Raw genomic sequence first — 24,552 nt, forward strand, 5'->3', positions numbered from 1 at the left:
CTCTAATAATAAAAAAAAAGAAAGATTAACGTGTTGCCAAAGTAACATATTGTCTCGGGTTAGTTAACTAGCAAACCTTCCTGTGAAGTAGTGTAAATGCAAGCCTTTTAATTAAATTGTTTTCCAGACCTCTGATTCAATTAATCAAAAAGCAAAATCAAATGTATGTGACCTTCCTGCATGCTCCAGCAGCCAGCTAAATTCTGTGCATTTCGGCAGCGTTTAATTAGGTTCCATATGCTCCTGTTATTTTCCAAGCGCTGTATTTCAGAAGCCGCTAATTCTCCAGATTTAGATTTATATTATTATAAAATATGCCGATTCCGCTACCAACGGTACATTTACAGGAGAGGTGCAGTATAATAAGGATAATAGCGCACAAAGTAATTTTATTGCCGACGTTCGGCAGAGACAATTCAGTGAAAATCCCAGAGCTCTTTGAAAGTGATCCGGCTCCCTCCTTCCTATTTAATGTCAACTATCTTGTGCATCTTAGGCAATTACTCCTTGCTGGAGAATGCTATGAATTGTCATTGTAATGGTCCCTAAGGAGTTGCCGGCCCTAAAGCACATGTGCATATTAAAATTAACGATTACTGTACACTTACCCCCTCTGTTAAAAAGTAGCAGCAACTTTTCTGTAAACACCTTCACGTTGGATTGCTTGACCAAGGTTTTCATGATCACGTTGTTTGCCGGAACTATCGGAGTGAAAGTGCAATTGTTATGGTCAGCATTAATCCAATGCAACTACTGTATGTTCTAATGCAGGTAAAGGAGCTTGAGAATGGGCTCAGACTGGGACAACACAACATCAATCACTGTCCAAATATCTCTTTTACAATGGTTAAAGCGGTGGTTGACCTAACTTTTAGTATGTTATAGAATGGCCAATGTAGTGATGTGTGGGCTGGCCGAAACCCACGGGTCGGGGTTGGGTTCGGGCTGGCTACTGCAAAAAACTGCCGGCTTCCTTTCCCTGAATTTATAGGCTAAAGTCTGCTCGTCCCTTTTGTGATGTCACTGCGGGTGGGTGCAGGTCTGTAAATAGAAGGGATGGAGCAGGCCGGGTTCGGAGGGGCGGGTTTGGTTCAGGTCGAGGGAACCTGCAGATCACTAGTCCAATTCTAGGCAGCTTTTCAATTGGTCTTCATTATTTTTTATAGGTTTTAAATAAGGATACACCGAATCCAGGAATCGCCTTTTTCAGCAGGATTTGGATTCGCCGAACCAAAGGAAACCGAGGGAAATAGTAAGGCAGTAAAAATGTTTTTTCCTTCTCCCCCCTAATTTGCATATGCAAATTAGGATTTGGTTTGGTATTCGCCCGAATCTTTCGCAAAGGATTCGGGGGTTCGGCCGAATCCAAAATAGTAGTTTAAATCTGGCTTCTGACTCTTTCCAGCTTCAAATGGGAGTCAGTGACCCCATCAAAAAACAAATGCCCTGTAAGACTATAAGTTATTGTAACTGTCTGTAAATTCAGGCCCTCTCCTATTCATATTTCAGTCCCTTATAAAAATCAGTGCATGGTTGCTAGGGTAATTTGGACCCTAGCAACCAGATTTCTGAAACTGCAAACTGGAGAGCTCCTGAATGAAAAGCTAAATAACTCAAAAACCACTAATAATAAAAAATCAATTGCAAATTTTCTCAGATTATCACTCTCTACGTCATACTAAAAGTTCATGCAAAGGTGAAATCCCCCTTTAAGTCAGCGAATGGAAGGCATCACCAAGACGGTCTCCCGAATCAACGCAAGTCCCCATTGCTAAGCTGCAGCTACATTGGACCCACTCTAGATGTACCTATTAGGTTCATATTTTGACAGAGGTAAAATGCAGGTTTTCCTTGTAGTTCATAAGCACTGCTTATATTGAGAGGAACATATTGGCAGAAGATGCGGTGGGAAGTGAATGCTGCAGCTATGGTCACTTCATTCCATCTGTGCCCACTGCTCCCTCAGTTATACTTTGTGGCATTTTGGGATGGAACTATAATAAACTGCAGGACTTTATAATTTGGGTTATGGCACAGGCACACGGGTTATGGCCCTCCCAGGCAGAACTTGAGCAATTACAACACCTTTCCATGCGAATAGCTGCTTCCTATGGCAGCCACTGGGAATTCCGTTATGTCCCTATAAGAATAATTATTAAAAAAAAATACAGCCTCCGCCAAATGTCTTCTTATTTTTAAAGGGCATGTAAAGGCAAAAAAATAAAATCCCATTTTTACTTTCTTTAATGAAAAAGAAACATATCTCTAATATACTTTTTATAAGAAACCTGACTGTATGCAGTGAAATTCTCCCTTCATTCACTGCTGTGGATAGGAATTGTCAGACGGTCCCTAACTGCTCTGCAGGGAAACAATCATACTTATGAACAGCAGGGGGGGGCCCCCACCTTAATTCCCAGCCATGCAGAACTCAAGCAGCTTTGTTTGTTTCCCTGTAGAGCAGTCGGTGACTGTGTAGAGATTTGTATTGGATTTTATTTTTGTCTTTACATCTCCTTTACTGTTTCCAACTCCAGATGCAGGGACAAAGATCATGGAGCCAGATAAACTGTGATTCTATTTGGAGGATTATTTTGCTGCAGCCACTGTTCTGTAGAGTTGGAGAAAGTTTGTATTAAACAATACAAAAACTATAAAATACACATTAGATTACATGATAACACAGGAGCCAGTGTAGTCTGTATATTCTGATTATTAATCAGTCTTGCTGTATCGGCTTCTGGCAGATATTATTTGACTTGTGCTGTTTTAATAATTTATGACGATCCTAAGCAGCCCAGACCACACTGAGCATGTGCACAGTCTTGGTCTTGCAAAGATGTTTAACAAATTTACAAGATGGTGACCAACTTTAAAAGCATAAATCATTTGTTTGATTAGGCTTGTGGTGCAGTAAGTTCATGTTTAGTATACAAAATACAGCATTTCTAGCCTTATTCTCTTTTAGACTTTACTTCCCCTTTAACTGTAAATGGAATTTCTCTCCACTCCGCAAAAATAAGACAGAGGGTATTTCCATTCCAGTGTGTTTTCTCACCCACTAAACCCATTCACTAGCAAATGGTATCGTGGGATTCCAAAGTGAATTGGTAAGAAAAGAAAACCACAATAATTTTTTTCCCCTGCTTTGTGAGCGTTTAACTTTAAATTACGTCTGGCATGTGATGGAAGCTGAATACAATTTTGCATATGAAAGAAAGAATTTGAGTGCTCTCCCTCCTCTGCTCAGAATGAGTACAAATGACTCTCGCTTCTCCTGCTACCGATAGTATATTGGCGGCTGCAAGCTCATTTGTCTCAACGTGGAGCTGGGAGGGGATGACAGAATGACTATTAATTGTTTCCTTATGTCCCACCTGGTATGTGCAAGTTAAAAGCCAAAAGCACATTGATAAACAGGTCAGGTAACTGCTCGGTAATGTCGGAAGGCAGGCCGTCTTCGATCACTTCCAGCAGGAACTGGACAAACTGGGAATTCAGATGCTCTGTTGGTGGAATAGGAATAGAATTGTATTCACAGCTGGTCTATATGATATGGGACGAGTCATGTCTTGGTTCATTGCTTGTGAGTAGCACTAGGATGAACATATGTCAGAATTTGCTTAGAGAGAAAAACAGATAACTAAATCCAGGGGTGGTTCACCTTCAAGTTAACTTTTAATGTGCAGCTTTTCAATTGGTCTTCATTATTATTATTTTTTTTTTTATCGTTTTTGAATGAATTGCCTTCTTCTTCTGATTATCTCCAGCTTTCAAATGGAGGTCACTGACCCCATCTAAAAGACATATTCTCTGTAATGGTACAAATGTATTGTTATTGCTACTTTTTATTACTCATCTTTCAACTCAGGCCTCTCCTATTCATATTCCAGTCTTTCATTTAAATCATTGTGCATGGTTGCTAGGATAACTTGGTCCCTAGCAACCAGAGGCTGAAATTGCCAAATGGAGAGCTGCTGAATAAAGACTAAGATCTCTCAAAAGCCACAAATAATAAAAAATGAAAACCAATTGTTTTTAAAGGGGTGGTTCACCTTTAAGTTAACTTTTAGTATGTTACAGAATTGCCAATTCTAAGCAACGTTTCAATTTGACATTATTTTATCGTTTTTGAATTACTTCTTTTGACTCAGCTTTCAAATAGGGGTCACTGACCCCATCTAAAAACAAATGCTCTGTAAGGCTGCAAATGTATTGTTATTGCTGCTTTTTATTGCTAATCTTTCTGTTCAGGCCTCTCCTGTTTACATTCACGTCTCTTATTTATATCAATGCATTGTTGCTAGGGTAAATTGGACCCTAGCAACCAGATTGCTGAAATGGAAAACTGGAGAGCTGCTGAATAAAAAGCTAAAATATGCAAAAACCCCAAATAATCAAAAAATCAAAACCAATATTAAATTGTCTCATGATATCACTCTCTATATTACACTAAATTTAAAAGGTGAACAACCCCTTTAATTAGGAACTGATTAGGAGAAGTGCTGAAAGAATAGGGTGCACATGTCAGTTGCATACAATGGAAATGATGCTAGACACATTTCTGAGCCTGATTTGCATTCATTTTGCAGAATCTGAAACTGCAATAAGCACAGCAACACTGTGTCAAGACCATTGCCTCTTTGTGACTGCAGAATTTTGGGAAAAACTTCTTGTCTGTTTTAGAGAAAGAGGGAACCTATTTAAGATCACTATACGTTATATGTGTATAGTATAAAGTTTAATCTTAGTGTTTATTTGATATATGAGCTGGTAAAAAATACTTCTGAATTCATAGCCGAGAGATCAAAGCTCTTACAGGAAGCTCTCTGCCTCTACACACTGTATATCTGTAAATAGACTGATGGACAACATGACAACGACAGGTAGTTGTTTTCTAAAAGATGTGTGCATATAGGCAATGCTCTATAACCATTGGTGTTACCTGTTTTCACCTTCCATTACATACAGAACAGGGTGATACACCAAAGTTGCCTCTCCAGATTCCTTGGGTCTATACATAGCCTGTCACCATTAGGGCACAGACACGCGCTCAGATTAAGGGAGATTAGTCGCCCAGCGACAAATCTCCTCTTCTTCGGGTTGACTAATCTCCCCGAACTGCCTCCCGATGGGTAGAATGTGAATTGCCGGTGGGATGGCAATCGGTGGACTTTGTTTTCCCGAAGTTGCCTCACGAGGAAACTTCTGGCGACTTTGGAAAGCGAAGTGCTCCGAGTGCCACCCCGCCGGCAATTTAGATTCTAGCCGGCAGACGGCAGTTCGGGAGACTAGTCGCCCCCAAGAAGAGGCAATTTATTGCCGGGCGACTAAATCTCCCCGAATCTGAGCATGTGCCTCTGCCCTTAGGGTGAAGAAACACAGAGCTACTAGTAGCAGCTACTATAAAATGCCAAAAAATATCCTGCCATAGACAATCCTGAGAATTGCCTCTGCTAAAACACACGTAGTGTCTTAGAAAGTCAATTATCACTATTGTTTATTTTGCAGCTGTGACAAGTAGCTGCGACTAGTAGCTCTGTGTTTCTTCACCCTTAAGGCACCCATACATGGGCTGATAAAAGCTGCCGACAGACCAAGTTGGCAGCTTATCTGCCCGTGTAGAGCCCTCCGACGGGCTTTCACGATCAATATCTGGCTAAAAAGTCGGCCAGATGCCGATTGGGCAGGGTAAAAAACCCTGACCGCCTGTTTGGCCTCCATTCTGATCCAATCGTTAGGCCCTAGGGCCCACGATCGTATCAGCCCGATATCGCCCACTTCAATGTGGGCATATCGGAGGGATCTCCCTGTGTATGGACACATTTATTCTCTAAAACACTTTGCCGGAGCACAATGAAACATTCATCACACCTATTTAATATCATTCTTGCACAGAGAATCAAGGAAAGACTTACCATAATGGTGATATGGAAGAGGCTCCCCCATGGAGAAGATCATTGCTAGAACCAGGGCAGAGTAACACAACTTCTGATGTTCTAAAACACAACCAGTTCATCACGTCAGATTTAATGAGACAACAAACATGCATGCATGTAAAATAAAGTGTAGTCCCCTAATTCCCCTTTCTATCACTGTTTATTCTTCAAAACTGAGCTGAGCTGAGAAATAAAACAACCAAGGGAAAGTTATGCTCACCACACCACCCTTGTTTGTAATAATTTATACAGGAGCAGTGGCTCTATTATGTAGCTCCCAGCCTTTCCAGCTATAGGCAACCAAGTTGCGGAGTTTTAAGCAGCAAGTAATTTGCGGGTCAAACTTCGTCGCTGTGTAAAATGTATAATGAAGCAATAGAATTCTTTATGAATCAAAGGAAAGTTGAGTGTAGCACTGGCCATACCAGGGATGACTGATGTAGTTGGCCAGCTTAAATATATGGACAAACAATCCCTGTTTTGTTTTTAGTAGCTTAAGGCACAAAATGGCTCAATGTCCTAAATATATTGATAATAGCTTGAGTGCAGAGGACTCTTGTATTTGTCTAGTGGAATTCTTAGAAGAGTACAAAATAAATATTCACTAATAGGGGGAAAAAAAATCATACATTTATCTTACAAAATCTGATTTGTTTACTGCTTTTAGTTATTCCGAATACATTTTCAATGTATAATATACTCAGAGCCTGTTATTGAGTCCAGAGCATCTATTTATATGCACATACATCAGTGACAGCAGGGGCAGTGTCTGTCCACTTTGATAAATCAGTGAGGCCAAAAGACAGGTTTGTCATATTAACATGACATATTATAGAGACTTGTACTTGTACAGTTTGGCAGTTACCAACTCATTTACTGTAGATTCTTAGTTTGAAAATGAATTCATACTATCCTGCTCATAACTGGAAACAGATATAAGTCATTCTAGTGCAAATAGGGATGCCGAGGTGCTGGAGACAATACCCAAAAAATGTGGGGCTTCATTTACATATATACGGTAGCTCCCACACCAGGATCAGCTCTTTATTGGATAAGTCCAGTGCTTGTTATACGAGAGGAACATGGAATGAAATATCTAGGAATGTCATATTAAATATTTATAAGCTGTAGAGTGACTAGGGTCTATCTGTTGGTCTTCTAGATAAACCACAAAAAAGCATTCAGGTAGAAAACTGGATCTTGTAAACAAACTTGGCAAGAAATCACTCATTTTAGTAGCTTGGCATTTAGGGAATTAAAGTTGGGAATTAGCGTTTAGATGTTCACACTTCGATAGAGACAAAATATCATACAGTTAAGTCTGTGCTGCTGTTAGTTACTTCCATGCATTCTGTTTATGTCAGTTTTTCATTTTAAAGGATAGAATGGTAATGTGTTGGCAACTTGCGTGACAATCGGTCCCTATGGTTTTTCATACTTCAAAGACCTTAAAACGTTTAACCAGTTGGCTTTGGCAACATTAAGTAGTTGACACAGATCCCAGGGAGTCCAAATGGAAGATTTTATATTCCCCTACTGAAGAAGGGCACCGACTGTTTTACCAAGCGTAAAAAAAAGGATTATAGTAGACAATGGAGCAGCAATCAGCCCCAAGTCCCCCAAAAAGCTTACATTTTCTGAGCTTCAAGGTCATTTTATTCCAAAGGACCCACATTCTTTGGAGGATTTGATCCAACAATAAGGCTATTTATTTGTTTAAAGCTGAAAATAAATTGAACTTGAAGGGGCAAAAGGAGATTAAGAGTAAATACATTTGAAGGAGTTCTGGGATTGGAGGTAAATGTAATTGAGAATGTTACTTATTGTGAGATGGATGTAAGCACAAGAGTCCTTGAGTTAGATGATTGGCGTTCTAACAGAATTCAATGTGCTGGGATACAATGCAATGCATTATCAAATTATATACTTTACATATAAAAAAAAAAAGGTGCTGGTGGCAGCACTCCAGCAGTCTGTAGTATGGTAATAATGCAAAATAAAGCAACGTATAAGAGCAGCACTCACTTATTCTCAATTGGATTAATAAGTAATTCCAAAAAATATGTGCATGAATTACACAGAGTGCTGGTCTTTTTATGAAGAAATGCTTGCATTGTAAGTCTGTGAGCTTGAAGGGTGCAAGGACCCACAATGGGTGAGCCAGAGGGGAGCAAAAAAAATAGTCTGAGGGTGGTCTACAAGCAAGGCAGGAAGGAGTAATGATCAAGCTCTATATACAAGGGGCAAGAATGCAAGAATGCAAGAATGATGAGCCAGAAGGGACAATGAAGTCATGAAAAATTGGCCCAAGCAGAGCAAGGATCCATGAAGCATGTGCCAGAGGAGAAACAGTAGGAAAGAGGTCCCTGACCTGCACAGTGAAAGACAAAAAGCAAGGAGACGCAGATGTTGAGTCAAGACCTGGACGTCCACAGAAGACAACAGTGGTGGTTGATCCCAGAATCATTTCCATGGTGCAGAAAAACCCCTTCACAACAAACAAGTGAACCACCGCTGCAGTAAAGACCTGGCAGAGCATTAAAAAGGAGGAAACCCAGAATCTGGTGATGTCCATGAGTTCAAGATTTCAGGTTGACGTTGCCAGCAAAGGGTTTTCAACCAAATATTAGAAATGAACAGTTTATTTTCAGTTTTATTTATTTGTGCAATTACTTTTGAGCCCCTGAAATGAAGTGATTGTTTTAAAAAAAGGCTTCAGTTCCTCACATTTTTATGCAAACTTTTTGTTCAACCCACTGAATTAAAGCTGAAAGTCTGCAGTTCAACTGCATCTGAGTTATTTCATTGAAAATTCATTGTGGTAATGTACAGAACCAAAATTAGAAAAAAAAGTTATCTGTCCAAATATTTATGGACGTGTGTGTGTGTGTGTGTGGGACGTGTGTGTGTGTGTGTGTGTGTGTGTATAAATATCTATAGATATAGATTAGATATAGATTAGAGATATATATATATATATATATATATATATATATATATATATAGATATATATAGATATATAGATATATATATATATATATATATATATATATATATAATATGTCCAAGGGTACCTGCACTCCAACCACTTATGCTTTCACGGGTGCTTGGTCAAAAACGTATTGTATAATGATCGAAGGATGGACCAGCACTCCAGTTCAAATAAATAATCGTGCTTTTATTTATCACCGTGCATCCAACGTTGCGGCCCGCATTGGGGCCTTTATCAAGGATCAATAGAGAGTAAATGATAAAAAATAAACAAAGGGAAAGGGTATTGCAGTAAAAATAGGGCAGACAGTGGAATCCTGCTAGAGGACATTAGCCCTATGGCAAGGGCCAGAAAATTAGAGGTAACACATTTTCAACAGAAAAATGTGCCGACTCATTCATTATTATATGAACGTGAAGAATAATGCTAGCCCTGCATTGATGCATTAGTAATGATCAGTAATTGTGCTGAAGTAATTTGATTAGCTGGTATGACATTCCGAGAGACTGGCACAGGGGGAGAGCACGGTTCCTCAGACTGGCTCCCCAATATAGCCAGCCTCTCTATGAGTATGTGAACCAAACACAGAGAATAACATTTGGCCTAAACAAAACAATTCATTATTAGCAATTTGCCAACAAAGCAAATAAATCAGTTCAATGTTTTGTTTCTAAGAAAGGTTTCAAACTCCAGAGCTGACAGTTCATTAGCTTTTTTATTGATTTATACATTTACATTTCTTTTTGTGTGAATTACTATGAATCATGTGCAGGTGAGAACTGCAGGGCACACGCTGTTCCTAGTCTTGCCATGATTAACACATTGTTCTGCATGAAATGATGTTGCTCCCCACCTCACGGGCCATGCGATACTGGTGTAAGCGCACACTGAGCCTTTCATTTCCCTGCATCAATGTTTGACTCACGGCCTTTTGAAATGAGGTTACATTCACTTATTGAACAATAAATACTACAAGCTAGACTATGGTGTGTATTGAAAAATGACAAAGCCCCGACATAAAATGAACTAAATGGGAAGGGTCTCCTGGAGTCAGACTGCATTGTCCACTTACAGCACTTAGATACTCTCACATTCAAGGAGAAATTACTTTTATTCTGTTTTGCCACTGGCAGAATAACAGATGTTTGATTGCTAATGAAGTCATGCAGCATAAATGCGATCACATGCTATTAGGAAGAGAGAAATGCATTCAAATACGGCTGTATACAGCAGCTGCAATGTGGTTGCATCTATGTCTCAAAAACCAGGGCGCTGTATGTTTAAATGTACCATACCCTGGTGCTTAGGAATGGAGATCCATCTTGATCAAAAGACCTGATTCCATATCTCCCAACATTTGGAAAATAGAAAGAGGGACAAAATGATCTGTCACACCCATTTTATGGCCACACCCCCTAAATACCACATCCATTTTACATATGGAAAGTTTGAACACATTTCTGGGGGGTTTTAGGTAGGGATGCACCGAATCCAGGATTCGGCCAGGATTGGGCCTTTTTCAGCAGGATTCGGCCGAATCCTTCTGCCTGGCCGACCGAATCCAAACCCTAATTTGCATATACAAATTAGGGGCGGAGAGGGAAATCACATGACTTTTTGTCACAAAACAAGGAAGTAAAAAATGTTTTTCCCTTCCCACCCCTAATTTGCATAAGCAAATTAAGATTCGGTTCAGTATTAGGCCGAATCCTTCGCGAAGGATTCGGCTGAATCCAAAATATTGGATTCGGTGCATCCCTAGTTTTAGGGTCAGGTTATTAAAGTTTTGCTAATAAAGGAGAATTGTCCTTTAAGCTGCAAGTCACAGTTCCCCAAGAGAACTGCTTATCTTAGTTACAATTGCTTATCTTAAATTGTTACAAACGTATCTAAGTGCAAGTTGCTGAGTATTCTGGGCTCTCTGCCAAAAAGCCTCTTATTTAATTACATTTCAGAAACTTTGTATCTTTTTCTGGCCGTTTAGTGCAGGAGATCAAAGAGAAACTCTGGACATTTCAGTAAGGAACCCGGGACTGCGGGACGAGTTGTTACAATCGGGACTGTCCTGCAAAAAAAACGGGACAGTTGGGAAGTATGTGATTTCACCAGCAGCTGGTTTATTGTGATTTGGGCAGCAATATGTAGATTGTAGCTCAATAAATTAGAATAAAGAAGCTCAATAAACTAGGAACTGAAGGAATCTAATTAACTTAGAGGGTCTTAGGTCCATAAGAAAGAAAAAAGCCTTCCAAATGACCCATTATGTAAAATTGATGTATGTATGTATGTATGTATGTATGTATGTATATATGAGTTATTTTGCTTTTTATTCAGCAGCCCTTCAGTTTGTAATCATAGAAATATGGTTGCTTGAGCCCAAATTACCCTAGCAACCATAAACTGATATGAATAAGAGACTGGAATATGAATAGGAGAGGCCTGAATAGAAAGATGATTAAAAGAGATTAAAAAGTAGTAATAACAATAAATGTGCAACCTTATAGAGTAACTGTTTTTTAGATGGGTCAGCTATCCCCATTTGAAAGATGAAAAGAAAAAGCAGACAGCAAATAACTAAAAAATGATTATAAAAATTGAAGACCTATTGAAAAGTTGCTTACAAATAGGCCATTCTATAACATACTAACAGTTAACTCAAAGGTAAACCACCCCTTTAATGCGTTTAAAGAATGGGGTTTAAAGTGCAGCTCACTGAAGGGTAAGTTGCGGGGGCAACTGCATTTGTGTTCGTAAAATACCTCTATAGTGTTTTCTTCAAAGGGGTTGTTCACCTTTAAATAAACTTTTAGTATGATGTAGAGCATGATATTCTGAGACAATTTGCAGTTGGTTTTCATTTTTTATTATTTGTTTATGAGTTATTTTGCTTTTTATTCAGCAGCTTTCTAATTTGCAATTTCAGTAATCCGGTTGCTAGGGTCCACATTACCCTAGCAGCCATGCATTGATATGAATATGCGTCTGGAATATGAATAGGAAAGGAAGATGAGTAATAAAAAGTAGAAATGGATTCGGCTTAACCCCCGAATCCTTCGGCCGAATACCGAGCCTGAATTTGCATATGCAAATTAGGGGTGGGAAGGGGAAACAATTTGCATTGCATTAGGATTCGGATTGGCCAGGCAGAAGGAATCGGCCAAATCCTGCTGAAAAGGCCAAATCCCGAACCGAAACTTGGATTCGATGCATCCCTACTTAGAATTATAATATACGAACAAAGGTGAACTACCCCTTTAAGTGCAATCTATTACTCGTCTATAGCAGGTTAAAGCTGGGTACAGGTAGGCAGGTCAGTCTGACAGCTGAATAATCACATTACTGACTATAAACAACCGCAGCCAAACACAAACACAGGCCTAGGCCCGCAGATTTGGCAGGGCAGCCATTAACCTCTTTATGTGATGCGTGTATATATATATATATATATATATATATATGTGATAAAACAATCATCACCAGTTTGTATTTATCAACACTTTTGAGCAGATTCCATTTATAACCTGGCTTGCTTAGTGTTAAATTGCCAGCCCGCTTGATGAAATGTTTTGTGTATCCAGCTAAAGTCAACATGGCTAAAACAAACAAACAAACAAACAAAAAAAACAAATAAATAGAAGTCATTTTAAAGCCCAGCCAAGTGGAATGGAGATATGTGTAGACAGATGTTGCCTCTGATTGAATTAAACTGCTCTGTGTATGAAAATGATACCGTGTATTTCAGACTGTAGCCTCCTATCTGTCAGCAGTGGGCAAGATGCACAGTTAAAAGCCTTGATTGTTGTCTACAAGTGTCCCTGCCCTGTATATTTAGCGGCTCAGGGAATAAAACATTTAATATTAGCCAGTCAATGGAAGGCACAGGCGATAAGAAAGTGAAGAAGTCTCTGCAATTCCTCAGCATGTTTCTTGTTTCCAACAGACAAGGGATGGTGATCTGCAGGAGACACTGTATACAGGTATGGGAGCAGAATGCTCGGGACCTGGGGTTTTCTAGATAACGGATCCTTCTGTAAATCGTATTACCTTAAAGGACCAGTAACATCAAAAATTTTGTTAGAGTAGAACGAAAAAAAAAACAAATTAAAATTTAAAATAGCAAAGCCTTTATTAAGAAATAACTTACAGAAACTCCACTTCCTGTCCTCTTCAGAAACGGCGAAAGGGCGACCATACATCCTGCAGCACTCGATTTCTCCTCCCTGGATATTCACAGCTCTTCTTCAAACTCCTTCATCCAGCAGCAGTAGGAAGGCGATGTCAGTGGGTTCCATTGAAGAGAACCAGAACCCACTGAAGAGAACCAGCTGGGCGATTTCGCTTGGGAGTCCGGACTGAGCCCAGCTCTCCCCAGCTGAGCCTCCCGGCGCTGGAGAGACTGACCGCAATGACTGCAGACAATGACTGTAATGCTCCACAAACCATGGACTATGGTTAATAATTAGGATAGCGACTAGCATATGCCCAACGGAAGAGAAAGTAATTCTAACCGATGTTCCAATATTCATGCATTAATTGTCACTGGTTTTAAAGTTCTTTGTAAATCTAATGACCATTTCCTATTTTTAGGAAGTAATTTAACAGTATTCAGGGGGACCACAGGTACCCATACAAGGGCCAGAGTTCTTACAACAAATTTAAAATTCTTTTGTTCAATGGCTAAAAATGAAAAAAAGTACAATTTGCCCATCCATATTTTAGACTGTTCTTTACCTACTGCTTTATCGTAAAGGGGTGGTTCACCTTTGAGTTAACTTTTAGTATGATGTAGAGAGTGATATCCGGAGACAACTTGTAATTGGTTTTAATTTTTTATGGTTTTTAATTTATTTAGCTTTTTGTTCAGCAGCTTTCCAGTTTGCGATTTTTATCAATCTGGTTGCTAGGGTCCAAATTACCCATGCACTGATTTGAATAAAAGTTTGCACTATGAATAGGAGAGGGCCTGAATAGAAAGATGAGTACGTAGCAATAACAACATATTTGTATCTTTACAGAGCAATGTCTTTTAGATGAAAACACAGAACACACACAGAACAACCAGCTTAGGTGGGTCAATTTAATTACTGTTTTAAAACTTCCGTTCAAAACTTCCGTTCAAACATATATTTGTCTATAGAATGGAGAACTGTTTCCATAAGGACCCCTATTCTTCCCATCAATAAATGCAAAAGACAGATCGTATTATCACTACTCCTATTTGGATATATTTATAGTTTATTTATACATGAGGTCTATTTCCCCCCAATTGGAAATCATTACCCAGTCTTTATTTCAAGTTATATTTTTTCCAGCGGTTATAAAGGCTGAATAGTAAATTCTCTATCTAAAGGGTAAATGTATTCAGCAGAGTCTCCTAGGTCTGTCTGATCTAGATAGTTTTCTATCCTCTGATTGTTCCTGGGTATGTGCCAAGGAAATAAGGAGCTTGATATGTCACAAATGTTTAAGCTATTGCATTGTCATTTCCCATTAAACCTCTCTTACAGAGATTTGGCACGCTGCTAAAGCTACCTCTGAGAGCAGAATATGAGGTTCAGCAGATGCAACCCCTGGTGCTAAAATCCGGCGCTTTAGAGAGTCAAATGGTCAATATCCGCAGAGTGGTACTGTGAAAGCAAGTGATTAAGAGACTTGTATAACAAAGATCTAACAGTAGAGTTTAGCAATTAAGCAGCATATAACATTGCTCATAACTTAAAGGAGAAGTAAACCCCTTTGGCACTAAAATCCCTTCTTCCCCCTGGCCTACCTCCCCCCCGGGCAAATGCCCCTAAGTTGCTACTTACCCCTCGCCGCAGGTCCTGTCCACGGAGTTCACAGATGCCATCTTCTCCCATGCGGTCTTCTTCCTGGATTGCCCGGTTTGGTGGAGCATGCGCAGTAGGGGCATTTGTCGGTTCAGCTCTACTGCGCATGCGCCAAAAGTCACAAAGTTTCCGAAAAAAGAAATTGGAAAACTTTGTGACTTTCGTTGCATGCGCAGTAGAGCTGAACCGACAAATGCTCCTACTGCGCATGCGCCGGCAAATGACGGGCAATCCAGGAAGAAGGCCGCATGGGAGAAGATGGCGTCTGTGAACTCCATGGACAGGACCTGTGCCGAGGGGTAAGTAGCAACTTAGGGGCATTGGCCCGGGGGAGGAGCAAAACAGGGGAGGGATTTAGCGCCAAAGGTGTTTAGTTCTCCTTTAAAGGAGAAGGAAAGGCTTGGTGCGGTTCGGGGTGCCAAATGTTAGGCAACCCCAAGTGAATGTATTGACTTACCTGAAACCCCGGGCTGGTGCTCCTATCAGCAGAAAACTGCACCTGCCCACGGTTATACCAGTGAGCACCACAGATGGTTTCTCTTCCGGCTTCTTCTTTCTTCAAATTTCCCGGGGCAGACGCATGTGCAGTTGAACGAAATAGCCAACTTTTTAGTTAAAGTTCGGCTGTTCATTCTACTTCGCATGTGCAGCCACGCAAAGGAAGACGGAAGAGGATCACTCTGTGGTGCTCACTGGTATAACCCCGGGCTGGTGCAGTTTTCGGCTGATAGGAGCACCGGCCCGGGGTTTCAGGTAAGTCAATACAATCACTTGGGGGTGCCTAACATTTGGCATCAAGTCCATGAAGCCTTTCCTTCTCCTTTAACAAATTAAAGGGCAATGGAAACATGGACTTGCTTTATAAGTGCTATGCCAAAGGGCTTTGGATGGGTGCTTTGGCATAAGGGGGGCACAGAGTTACTGGCCATGGTAAACAGCACAGTAGCCACAGATAGTAAATAAGCCTATATTAATTTTAAAGGGGCTGGCCACCTTTGAGTTAATATTTAGCATGATGTCAAGAGTGACAATTTGAGACAATTGGGAACTGGTTATCGTTTTTTAATTGTTGGTTTAGAGTTATTTCGATTTGTATTCAGCGGCTCTCCATTTTGCAATTTCAACAATCTGGTTGCCAGGATCCAAGTTATCCTAGCAGCCACGCATGGATTTAAACAAGAGAGTGGAATATGAATAGGAGAGGGCCTGAACAGAAAGATGAGTAATAAAAAGTAGCAATAATAATGCCTTTGTAGCCTTACAGGGCATTTTTGTTTTTAATATGGGGTCAGTGACCCCCATCTGAAACCTGGAAAGAGTCAGAAGGCAAATAATTACATTATAAAAAATAAATAATGAAGACCAATTGAAAAGCTGCATAGAATTAAGTCATTCTACAACACACTAAAGTTAACCAAATGGTGAACCACCCCTTTAAATTACTTTTAGGTTACTAGTCTATCCCTCCTGTACCCCAATAAGTTGTCATTATTGACTTCATTACGGATTTCCCCCATAATGAAATATATAAAAGCTCAGAACTGAGGATATGACCTGATAATAAGCAACAGACTACCTGCCAAACCCAAGTGAGAGCCCTTTCTTTAAAAATGTATCTACCCATATAAAGCTGTTTGTATTGCGCAGGCAAAAAACCAATGTAAGTGTCTCAGGTTAAAGGAAAACTATACCCCCAAAATGAATAAGTAAGCAAAATGTGACCTAACATGTATGGTTTGTTTGTGTGCACTGTGAATCATAGGATCACAGGGGCGGCCCTTATTTTTTTAAAATGGCAGTTTTCTATTTATGATTACCCAATGGCACATACTACTAAAAAAGTATATTATTATGAAAATGCTTTATTTACATGAAATAGGGTTACACATAGGAGCTGTTTTATGCAATATATTTTTATAGAGACCTACAAAGTTTTCCTTTAACGTCAGGCGGAAAAACTTACCCGAGATGCTGAAGTTTAGGGGAAGATGCAAAATTGTGATATTTTGATCCTTGCAGCACTGCACTTGACAGGTGTCAGCCACGGGCTGGACCTTTTTTTACAATACACATTTCTCCTGCCAGTTTCCAACTCAAGGTATTTTGTAGCCCGAGGGGTCACAAGTCACATAGTCAGAGAATGTGATTAGGCGTGTGCTGACCCAGCCAACAGCAAATCTCCAAAGACCTCTAAGGATACCTGTAATGATGCCCCATGAACCCAGTTTGCTGGTCAATTGCTCCTCAAGGAAAAGCTTAAGTCACAGAGCCCTCCAGCTATGATTAGGGTTTGAAATGCTGTATCCACCAATAAATTGTAAGGTGGGGCTCTTGTAAGGTGGCACAGCCTGAGCATTTTCCAGCTCTTTGGGTGGGTGACCCAACTCTTGCAATTACTCTCCATTCATTCCTATGTGAATCGCCTGCACTTGAGGGTCAGGCAATTATCGCTCGAAAACGCTGACTGATGCATTGGAGTAAAAAGTCATGATAGGCCACAAAAGCCTGGATCTTTAATTCATTCTTACATCTCTAAAAGCACCATGTTATCAGGACAGACTTACCCTGAGTATGCGTCTGCATGTCCCGCGCTAGCTCCATGGGAAGGACAGAGTTAACGAGAGCAGAAATAATTGATGCGTCCAGATTACACATGGCACCGAAACACTTCAGCAGCAGCAGCCGTAATGGCACTCGGTGCTCCTATCACACAACACATTTATGTTAGTGTATGACTTGATGAAACATATGTGCACTAAAATATTTAAACAGTGAGCAATTGTCTTTCCGGGGTGGCAACACAATATACGGGATATTGAGCTTATAAGTTAATTAATTTTCCATTTTCTTGTGTACTCAATAGTAGGGCTTTCTAATTAAGAATTTTATAGACACAGCAATTACCGTGGCCTTTGTATGCTTTACTGAGCAGTGTAAAATGTATCGCATTTATCAGCCGGATTTACTTACATTACATATTCCCTAAAACTGTTCGCTTTGGAAGAGGCAAGCCCCCATTGCCCAAAAATGAAACCGTGCCTCTAGTTTTAATAAACAGATTGCATTGTTTCAACGGAGCCTATGCAGAATGCACAACAGCAGAACTTACAACATATGAATGTAAATTGTGAGTGTATTCACAGGTGATTTACATCAATTGCTTTTTGGGTGCAGTCCATGTACCATTATCCTAAAAAGAAACTGGGTTGGGTGTCAGGGAGCACTGGGGCTGTGGCAGGATATGACTGATGTGACCTTTCCACATTAGGGGCAATGTATATATAGGGGAATATGTACCCCCCAACTGTAATATAGAAGGATATTATAAATCACCCAGGAGTTCCAAAACCATATAATAAAGGTCATAGAACTCCATGATGACTTTGAATACCCTCATATGTTAAAGCAGGGGGTACAATAATGTTTATAATACAGGTATGGGACTTGCTATCTAGAATGCTTGAATATTATAAGAATATTATAAATCACCTAGGAGTTCCAAAACTATATAATAAAGGTCATAGAACTCCAGGATGACTTTTAATACCCTCATATGTTAAAGCAGGGGGTACAATAATGTTTATAATACAGGTATGGGGGTTGCTATATAGAATGCTTGGATATTATATGAATATTATAAATCACCTAGGAGTTCCAAAACTATATAATAAAGGTCATAGAACTCCAGGATGACTTTTAATACCCTCATATGTTAAAGTAGGGGGTACAATAATGTTTATAATACAGGTATGGGAATTGCTATCTAGAATGCTTGGATATTATAAGAATATTATAAATCACCTAGGAGTTCCAAAACTATATAATAAAGGTCACAGAACTCCAGGATGACTTTTAATACCCTCATATGTTAAAGCAGGGGGTACAATAATGTTTATAATACAGGTATGGGAAGTGCTATCTAGAATGCTTGGATATTATAAGAATATTATAAATCACCTAGGAGTTCCAAAACTATATAATAAAGGTCATAGAACTCCAGGATGACTTTTAATACCCTCATATGTTAAAGCAGGGGGTACAATAATGTTTATAATACAGGTATGGGACTTGCTATCTAGAATGCTTGGATATTATAAGAATATTATAAATCACCTAGGAGTTCCAAGACCATATAATAAAGGTCACAAAAACTCTAGGATGACATTGAATACACTCATATGTTAAAGCATGGGGTACAGTAATATTTATAATACAAGTATGGGACTTGCTATCTAGAATGCTTGGAACCTGGGGCTTTCCAGATAATGGACCTTTCTAAAACGCATACCTTAAGTCTACTAGAAAATCATGTAAACATTAAATAAACTCAGTAGGCTGCTTTTACTTCCAATAAGGATTAATTATATCTTAGTTGGGATCAAGTACAAGCTACTGTTCTCTTATTACATAGGAAAGTCAAATTATTTGCTTAAAGAGAGTCTATGGGATATGGCCTTCCCATAATCCGGTACTTTCTGGATAAAGGGTTTCCGGATAACGAATCCCATACCTGTACACATGTTTTAGGGATTCACTTGAAACAAATTGCATGCATTAGCAGCCATTATAACGGATGACATCACAAGGCATCACAGATAAGGATATAATTTACAGGATATTCATGGTTCTTGTTTCTTACATGTTTATATCCTGATTTTAAATTGGTAAGTGAAGCATTTGAGAGAGGTAGAGTTTCTCACCAACCCCCTTGGATGTTGCTCCCAGTGGCCGCAAGGCAGGTGCTTATTTTTGAATTCCAGGCTTGGAGGCAAGTTTTGGTTGTATAAAAACCAGGTGAATTACCAAACATAGTCTCCTGTAGGCTGCCAGTCCACATTGGCGCTAACAAATAGCCAATCACAGCCCCTATTTGGCATCCCTAGGGTCATTTTTCATGCTCATGTTGCTCCCCAACTCTTTTTACATTTGTATGTTGCTCATGAGTAAAAAAAGGTTGGGGACCCCTGCGCTACATCATTAACTCCATACTGCCCTCTACATATGAGACACCAAGCTGGCTTTATGTAACAAAATGAAATCTGAAAAGAATGGCAACCTAGTCAAATGTACAGTGATATTAATGAAAAGCAGTGGCATAATTAGAAAGCTTGGCCATGACAAATGCGATTCACAAGGCCTAATCTGTTATTGTACAATTAGTGGAATGCTTTTCATTGACGGAAAAATGCGATTTTTCAGCATTCTTCAGCAAGCGTGAATCAGTTATTAATTACAATGTTCGGCGAAATGCTGAACACAAAACAAATACGTGGAATGAGGCCAGAGGTTGTTTCCATGTTTTTGGAAGCCGGCAGATGCTTTCCTTGATTGCGCTCTACGCACGCTGATCAGCCTGCAGGATTCATTGGCAGGAATGATCTGAAGCACAACTTACCATTTGATAATAAGCCACAAGGGAAAGAACGGCCTCAAACTGGTTCCTCTTGCACATCCTCTTGCACACTTCTGGGTCAGCATCTGTCTGAAAGGAAACAAGGAGGCATTTCTCATACTTGATGGATGCAGAGTCTCTGGGTTCTGGAATGCACTGCTACATCAGGACAGGGACTGGGGGTGTTCATTAGGGTTGCCACCTTTTCTTAACGTTTTTACCGGTGGGGGGCAGGAACAAAAGTGGCGTTCCTAGACGCAAAAAGGGGGCAGAGCCACGTACCGTGCCGCAGTAGGAGGCAGAGCCACATCGCATGATGGCCAGAAGGCAGAAAAAAAGGTAATTACTAAGCAAATTGGGGGCAGGCCAGGGGCTTTTTTTTTAAAAAAAGGATATAATAAATTTACCGACAACTGTGTTGCCTGTAAATTTGTAATACCGGCCCCGGCCTCGGCAGGTGTTTTACCAGCTAGCCCGGTAAAATACCGGCTGGGTGGCAACCATAGTGTTTATAAATATAAAACTGAAAACTTTCATTTATATACTATGGGATGTCAGAATCAGAGCATCGCACAACTAAACACTACTATTGTTTATATAAATAAGCTGCTGAGTAGCAATGGGGGCAGCCATTCAAAGGAGAAAAGGCTCAGGTGACACAACAGATAGCAGATAAGCTCTGTAGAACATAATGGGGTTATCGGTTATCCACTATTTAACCTGTGTCTTATAGCCTTTTTTCAATGTATATCCAGGGTTTGGGAATCACATACTATAGGTAGATTAACTGCAAGTTGCATTTTCATTATTGTCCACACGACATGTTTTGGGCATCGAGGCCCTTTTTCAATTTCCGTCATGGCTACACAGCAGCTTGTTTATATAAACAATAGTAGTGTTTCTGAAGCAAACACATCAGTTTTACCAGTGCAGGGCAACAGTTTCATTATTTTAAGTTTCATTTTCTGGTGTTACTGTTCCTTTTAGATATAAAGGTTACATATAAAGGTAACTTGAAGATGAATGTAATCCTTCTGTATGCATACCTACACAGCTGTCAACCTAAATTTGCAGAGAAATAAGTTAAAAGGTATATTAACCTCACATATCTAAAAACTAGGGAATCCGTTATTTTACTTTAACGGTAAGTAAAACTTAGGGTCAGGAAGTTTTCAAAAAAACCCTTATAGATAGGGGCAGACATACATTTTGCCTAAAGCATCATAATCAGCTATGTTCCTAAAGTGGAGTCTCCATCTTGCCTTGTAGTCATGTTCTAACTATGTAGATCAGTGATGGAGAACTGGAAGCCCTACAGATTTGTAAGACAACTTCCAATAAACAACCCAACAGACTTCCTAAAAGGGGACTGCTTATTACAGTAGAACACCTATGCTGCAGGCTATGGGAACAGCCAAAGAGTTGTCCCAATGCTATGGGAGCATAAATATGTATGGATGAACATGTCCTCTCCAGGCCTGCTTCATCAAACCCCTTTTTGGTGTTTTCTAATGGGATTATAACATAAAAGAAGCTCATTGGAGTTGATAATGAATCTTGTAATCAGCCATGCTTATTAAGAGACTATTACATGGCAGATTTATTAAGGTTCGCGTTGTGTTTTCTTTGATAATTCGATAAAAATTGCCAAGATTTATTATACTCCCACCCTGCAAATAGCTCAAATCTGAAAAAACACCACCTAAAACCCGTCGAGCTCATGTAGGAGTTAATGGCAGTGGTCCTTTGAAGCACTTGAAGATGTTAATAGCCTTCATGATGTTTAAGTTATTTACGGATGGTTTTGCCCAAAAAGTCGATCAATTCAAGTTTTCCCCACCAAAAACGCGATAAATTTGAGTTTTTCCCACCAAAAACTCGATCAATTTGAGTTTTCGATTTGTTAACACCGAACTAAAATTAGACCTTTGATAAATAACCCCCTCAAATTTAACAAGTGTTAAATTCTCTTGCCTGGCCCTCGAAAGACAGAAATTCATATCAGAAAAATAACTGTAAGATAAGCGTCTATTGCCACTGGAAAATGACATTATGGTATTGTGTCCCATTAACATAAAAAAGCAATAGGATCTAATATGATTGATTAACATAGCAAATATTAAATATTTTGAGATGTTCCGCTGAATACAAAGAACCCACCAGTATCAGCAGCAACTCCTCCAGGTAACAGAGAATCACATTTTCATCTTCATACAGGGCCCAGCTCCGTTGCTGGGCATCATCTTTGTGCCTGGCCAGATCGGCAAATATCACTTCCAAGCGCTGCTCATCATGGCAAACCTGCCCCGAAGGTAATCCCGTGCCTGAATCCTGTCAATAGAACACACAGATATCAGTTCTTTTGTCGATTTATCATCGACTTAAAGTGGGTAAGCTGCTTAGTGCTGTATAATCAGGGTCTAATCCTCTGATCATATAATTTGTGCTTTTTTCCTTAAAATGGATAGCAATGCTAAAGCTTTCACCAGGCTATACCGGAGACATTTTTTGTGCGTCTCTTCAGCTATTTGTTAACCTTTCCTTTGCAGTCAATGGAAAGCAGCCTGTGGCAGTTCCTCCCTTCACATCCAAGGGCTGATAGAATATAGGAGCAACCAATCAGCTTCTGCAATTTAGCACCCACGTTTGTAAATCATCCACACGGATCACCATGCATTTACTCTCAAAGAGAAGTAGCAAAGCATTTATAATAGAGTGTAAGCTTTACAGGACAAGGACCTCCTTCCTACTGTGACTTTTACTAGGGATCCATCAAATTCACTATTTTGGATTCAGCCAAACCCCTGAATCCTGAGTGTTTTAACACTCTGAGGGAGTGCCTAAACAAAGCTCCCCATAGACGCGACGATTCTTCTTGCCGAACGACCGATTTTAGGGAAGCCCGACCAATCCTTCGAAATTATCCTGTGGTTAGTGGGATTCGAACGATCGTACATCTTACGATTTTTCGGCCGACATCTGTCAGGAAATTGATCGGCCAGGTCAAAAAATCTCTGTCGGTCGCAGTGCAATCTCTCTATGTTTGCAGGGCCAAGCAGGCAGCTCCCCTTTGTTTTCCTGGCAAATTGGTCTTTTTAGTTGATGGTAAATTCGTACGATCGTTCTGAGAAGATCGTGGTCTCACGATCAGGATCTGATCTTTTAAAAATCTCAACATCTATGGCCAGATTTAGGGCACGAAACGCGTCAGTGGTGAGCAATATGCACTGTACCTAAACTGATAAATTTTTAATGGATTAAATAAAGCTAAATATTTTATATCTTGGAAATCGTGTCAGAGAAATCCGTATTTATGAAATTAGGGATGGGAACTGGAAACGTTTTTTACTTCCTTGTTTTGTGACAAAAAATCACGTGATTTCCCTCTCCACCCCCATTTGCTTATGCACATTAGGATTCGGTTCAGCCAGGCAGAAGGATTTCTGCTGAAAAAGCCAGAATTCTGAACTGAATCCTGTATTCGGTGCATCCCTAACTTTTACAGTGTGGCACTTCTCTGTATATTTATACTTATCACAGTGACTCCTTATTTGTATTTTTCCATACAGGTATGGGACCTGTTATCCAGAATTCTTGGGACCTGGGGTTTTCCGGGTAATGGATCTTTCCGTAATTTGGATCTCCATAGTCACTAGAAAATCATGTAAACATTAAATAAACCCAACAGGCTGGTTTTGCTTCCAATAAGGACTAATTATATCTTAGTCGGGATCAAGAACAAGCTACTGTTTTATTATTACAGAGAGAAAGAAAATCATTGAAAAAAAAAATAGATTTGGATAAAATGAAGTCTAATTCGGAGCCTTTTTTTCCGGTTTCAGGATAACTGATCCCATACCTGTATTTTAAAAATGTATGGTGCGGTGTATCCTAGTAGCGCTATATAATGTTATACTGTACAACAAATAAGACACACAAACAGGCTTAACATATCCAAATGAAAATATTTTCTAAAAACATAAGAACCCAAGACAAATTGGATTACACGTTATGCCTCTCTACACATAATTATCAATGCTTCACTAACTACATGTAATATAAACAGAAATTATCAATTCCCTGTTTCACAGTATGCAATATAAATCTGCACAGATCTGCATAAAGTCCTTGTATTCTTCTTCTACTTCAGACCCCACCATTAGATCTACTCCCATGGGGTACAAGGAGTCCACACAGTGTTGGGGCATCTTAGAACCATCAGAAAATCCACTACGAATTCAGAACTTTTCCGCCAGTTTACCACTGCAAATCTTTGATATGATACCCTTATACATGTCAAATTAAAATAGAACCAGTTGGGTTATCTAGGTTGCTCAAAAACATATAATACACAAAAGCCATGAATATCCTGTCAATTCTATCCTGATAAACGGTTCTTA

At 39.6% G+C, this 24,552-nt stretch overlaps 1 protein-coding gene across 5 annotated transcripts in view; it reads right to left on the reverse strand.

Moving 5' to 3' along the window:
- Positions 1–24,552, reverse strand: part of nckipsd.L (NCK interacting protein with SH3 domain L homeolog) — an 83,308-nt gene that overhangs the window by 4,215 nt on the left and 54,541 nt on the right. For 4 of the 5 annotated variants that reach the window (XM_041589353.1, XM_041589355.1, XM_041589352.1 and 1 more), the window contains 6 exon segments: positions 22,313–22,483; positions 20,156–20,242; positions 17,325–17,463; positions 5,919–5,999; positions 3,378–3,506; positions 609–701 (listed from right to left, as the gene is read on the reverse strand). In XM_041589353.1, coding sequence (XP_041445287.1) covers positions 609–701; positions 3,378–3,506; positions 5,919–5,999; positions 17,325–17,463; positions 20,156–20,242; positions 22,313–22,483 — 700 coding nt within the window. 5 annotated transcript variants of the gene reach the window in all.

This window comes from Xenopus laevis, chromosome 4L (genome assembly GCF_017654675.1).
Source record: "Xenopus laevis strain J_2021 chromosome 4L, Xenopus_laevis_v10.1, whole genome shotgun sequence".
Taxonomy (NCBI): domain Eukaryota; kingdom Metazoa; phylum Chordata; class Amphibia; order Anura; family Pipidae; genus Xenopus; species Xenopus laevis.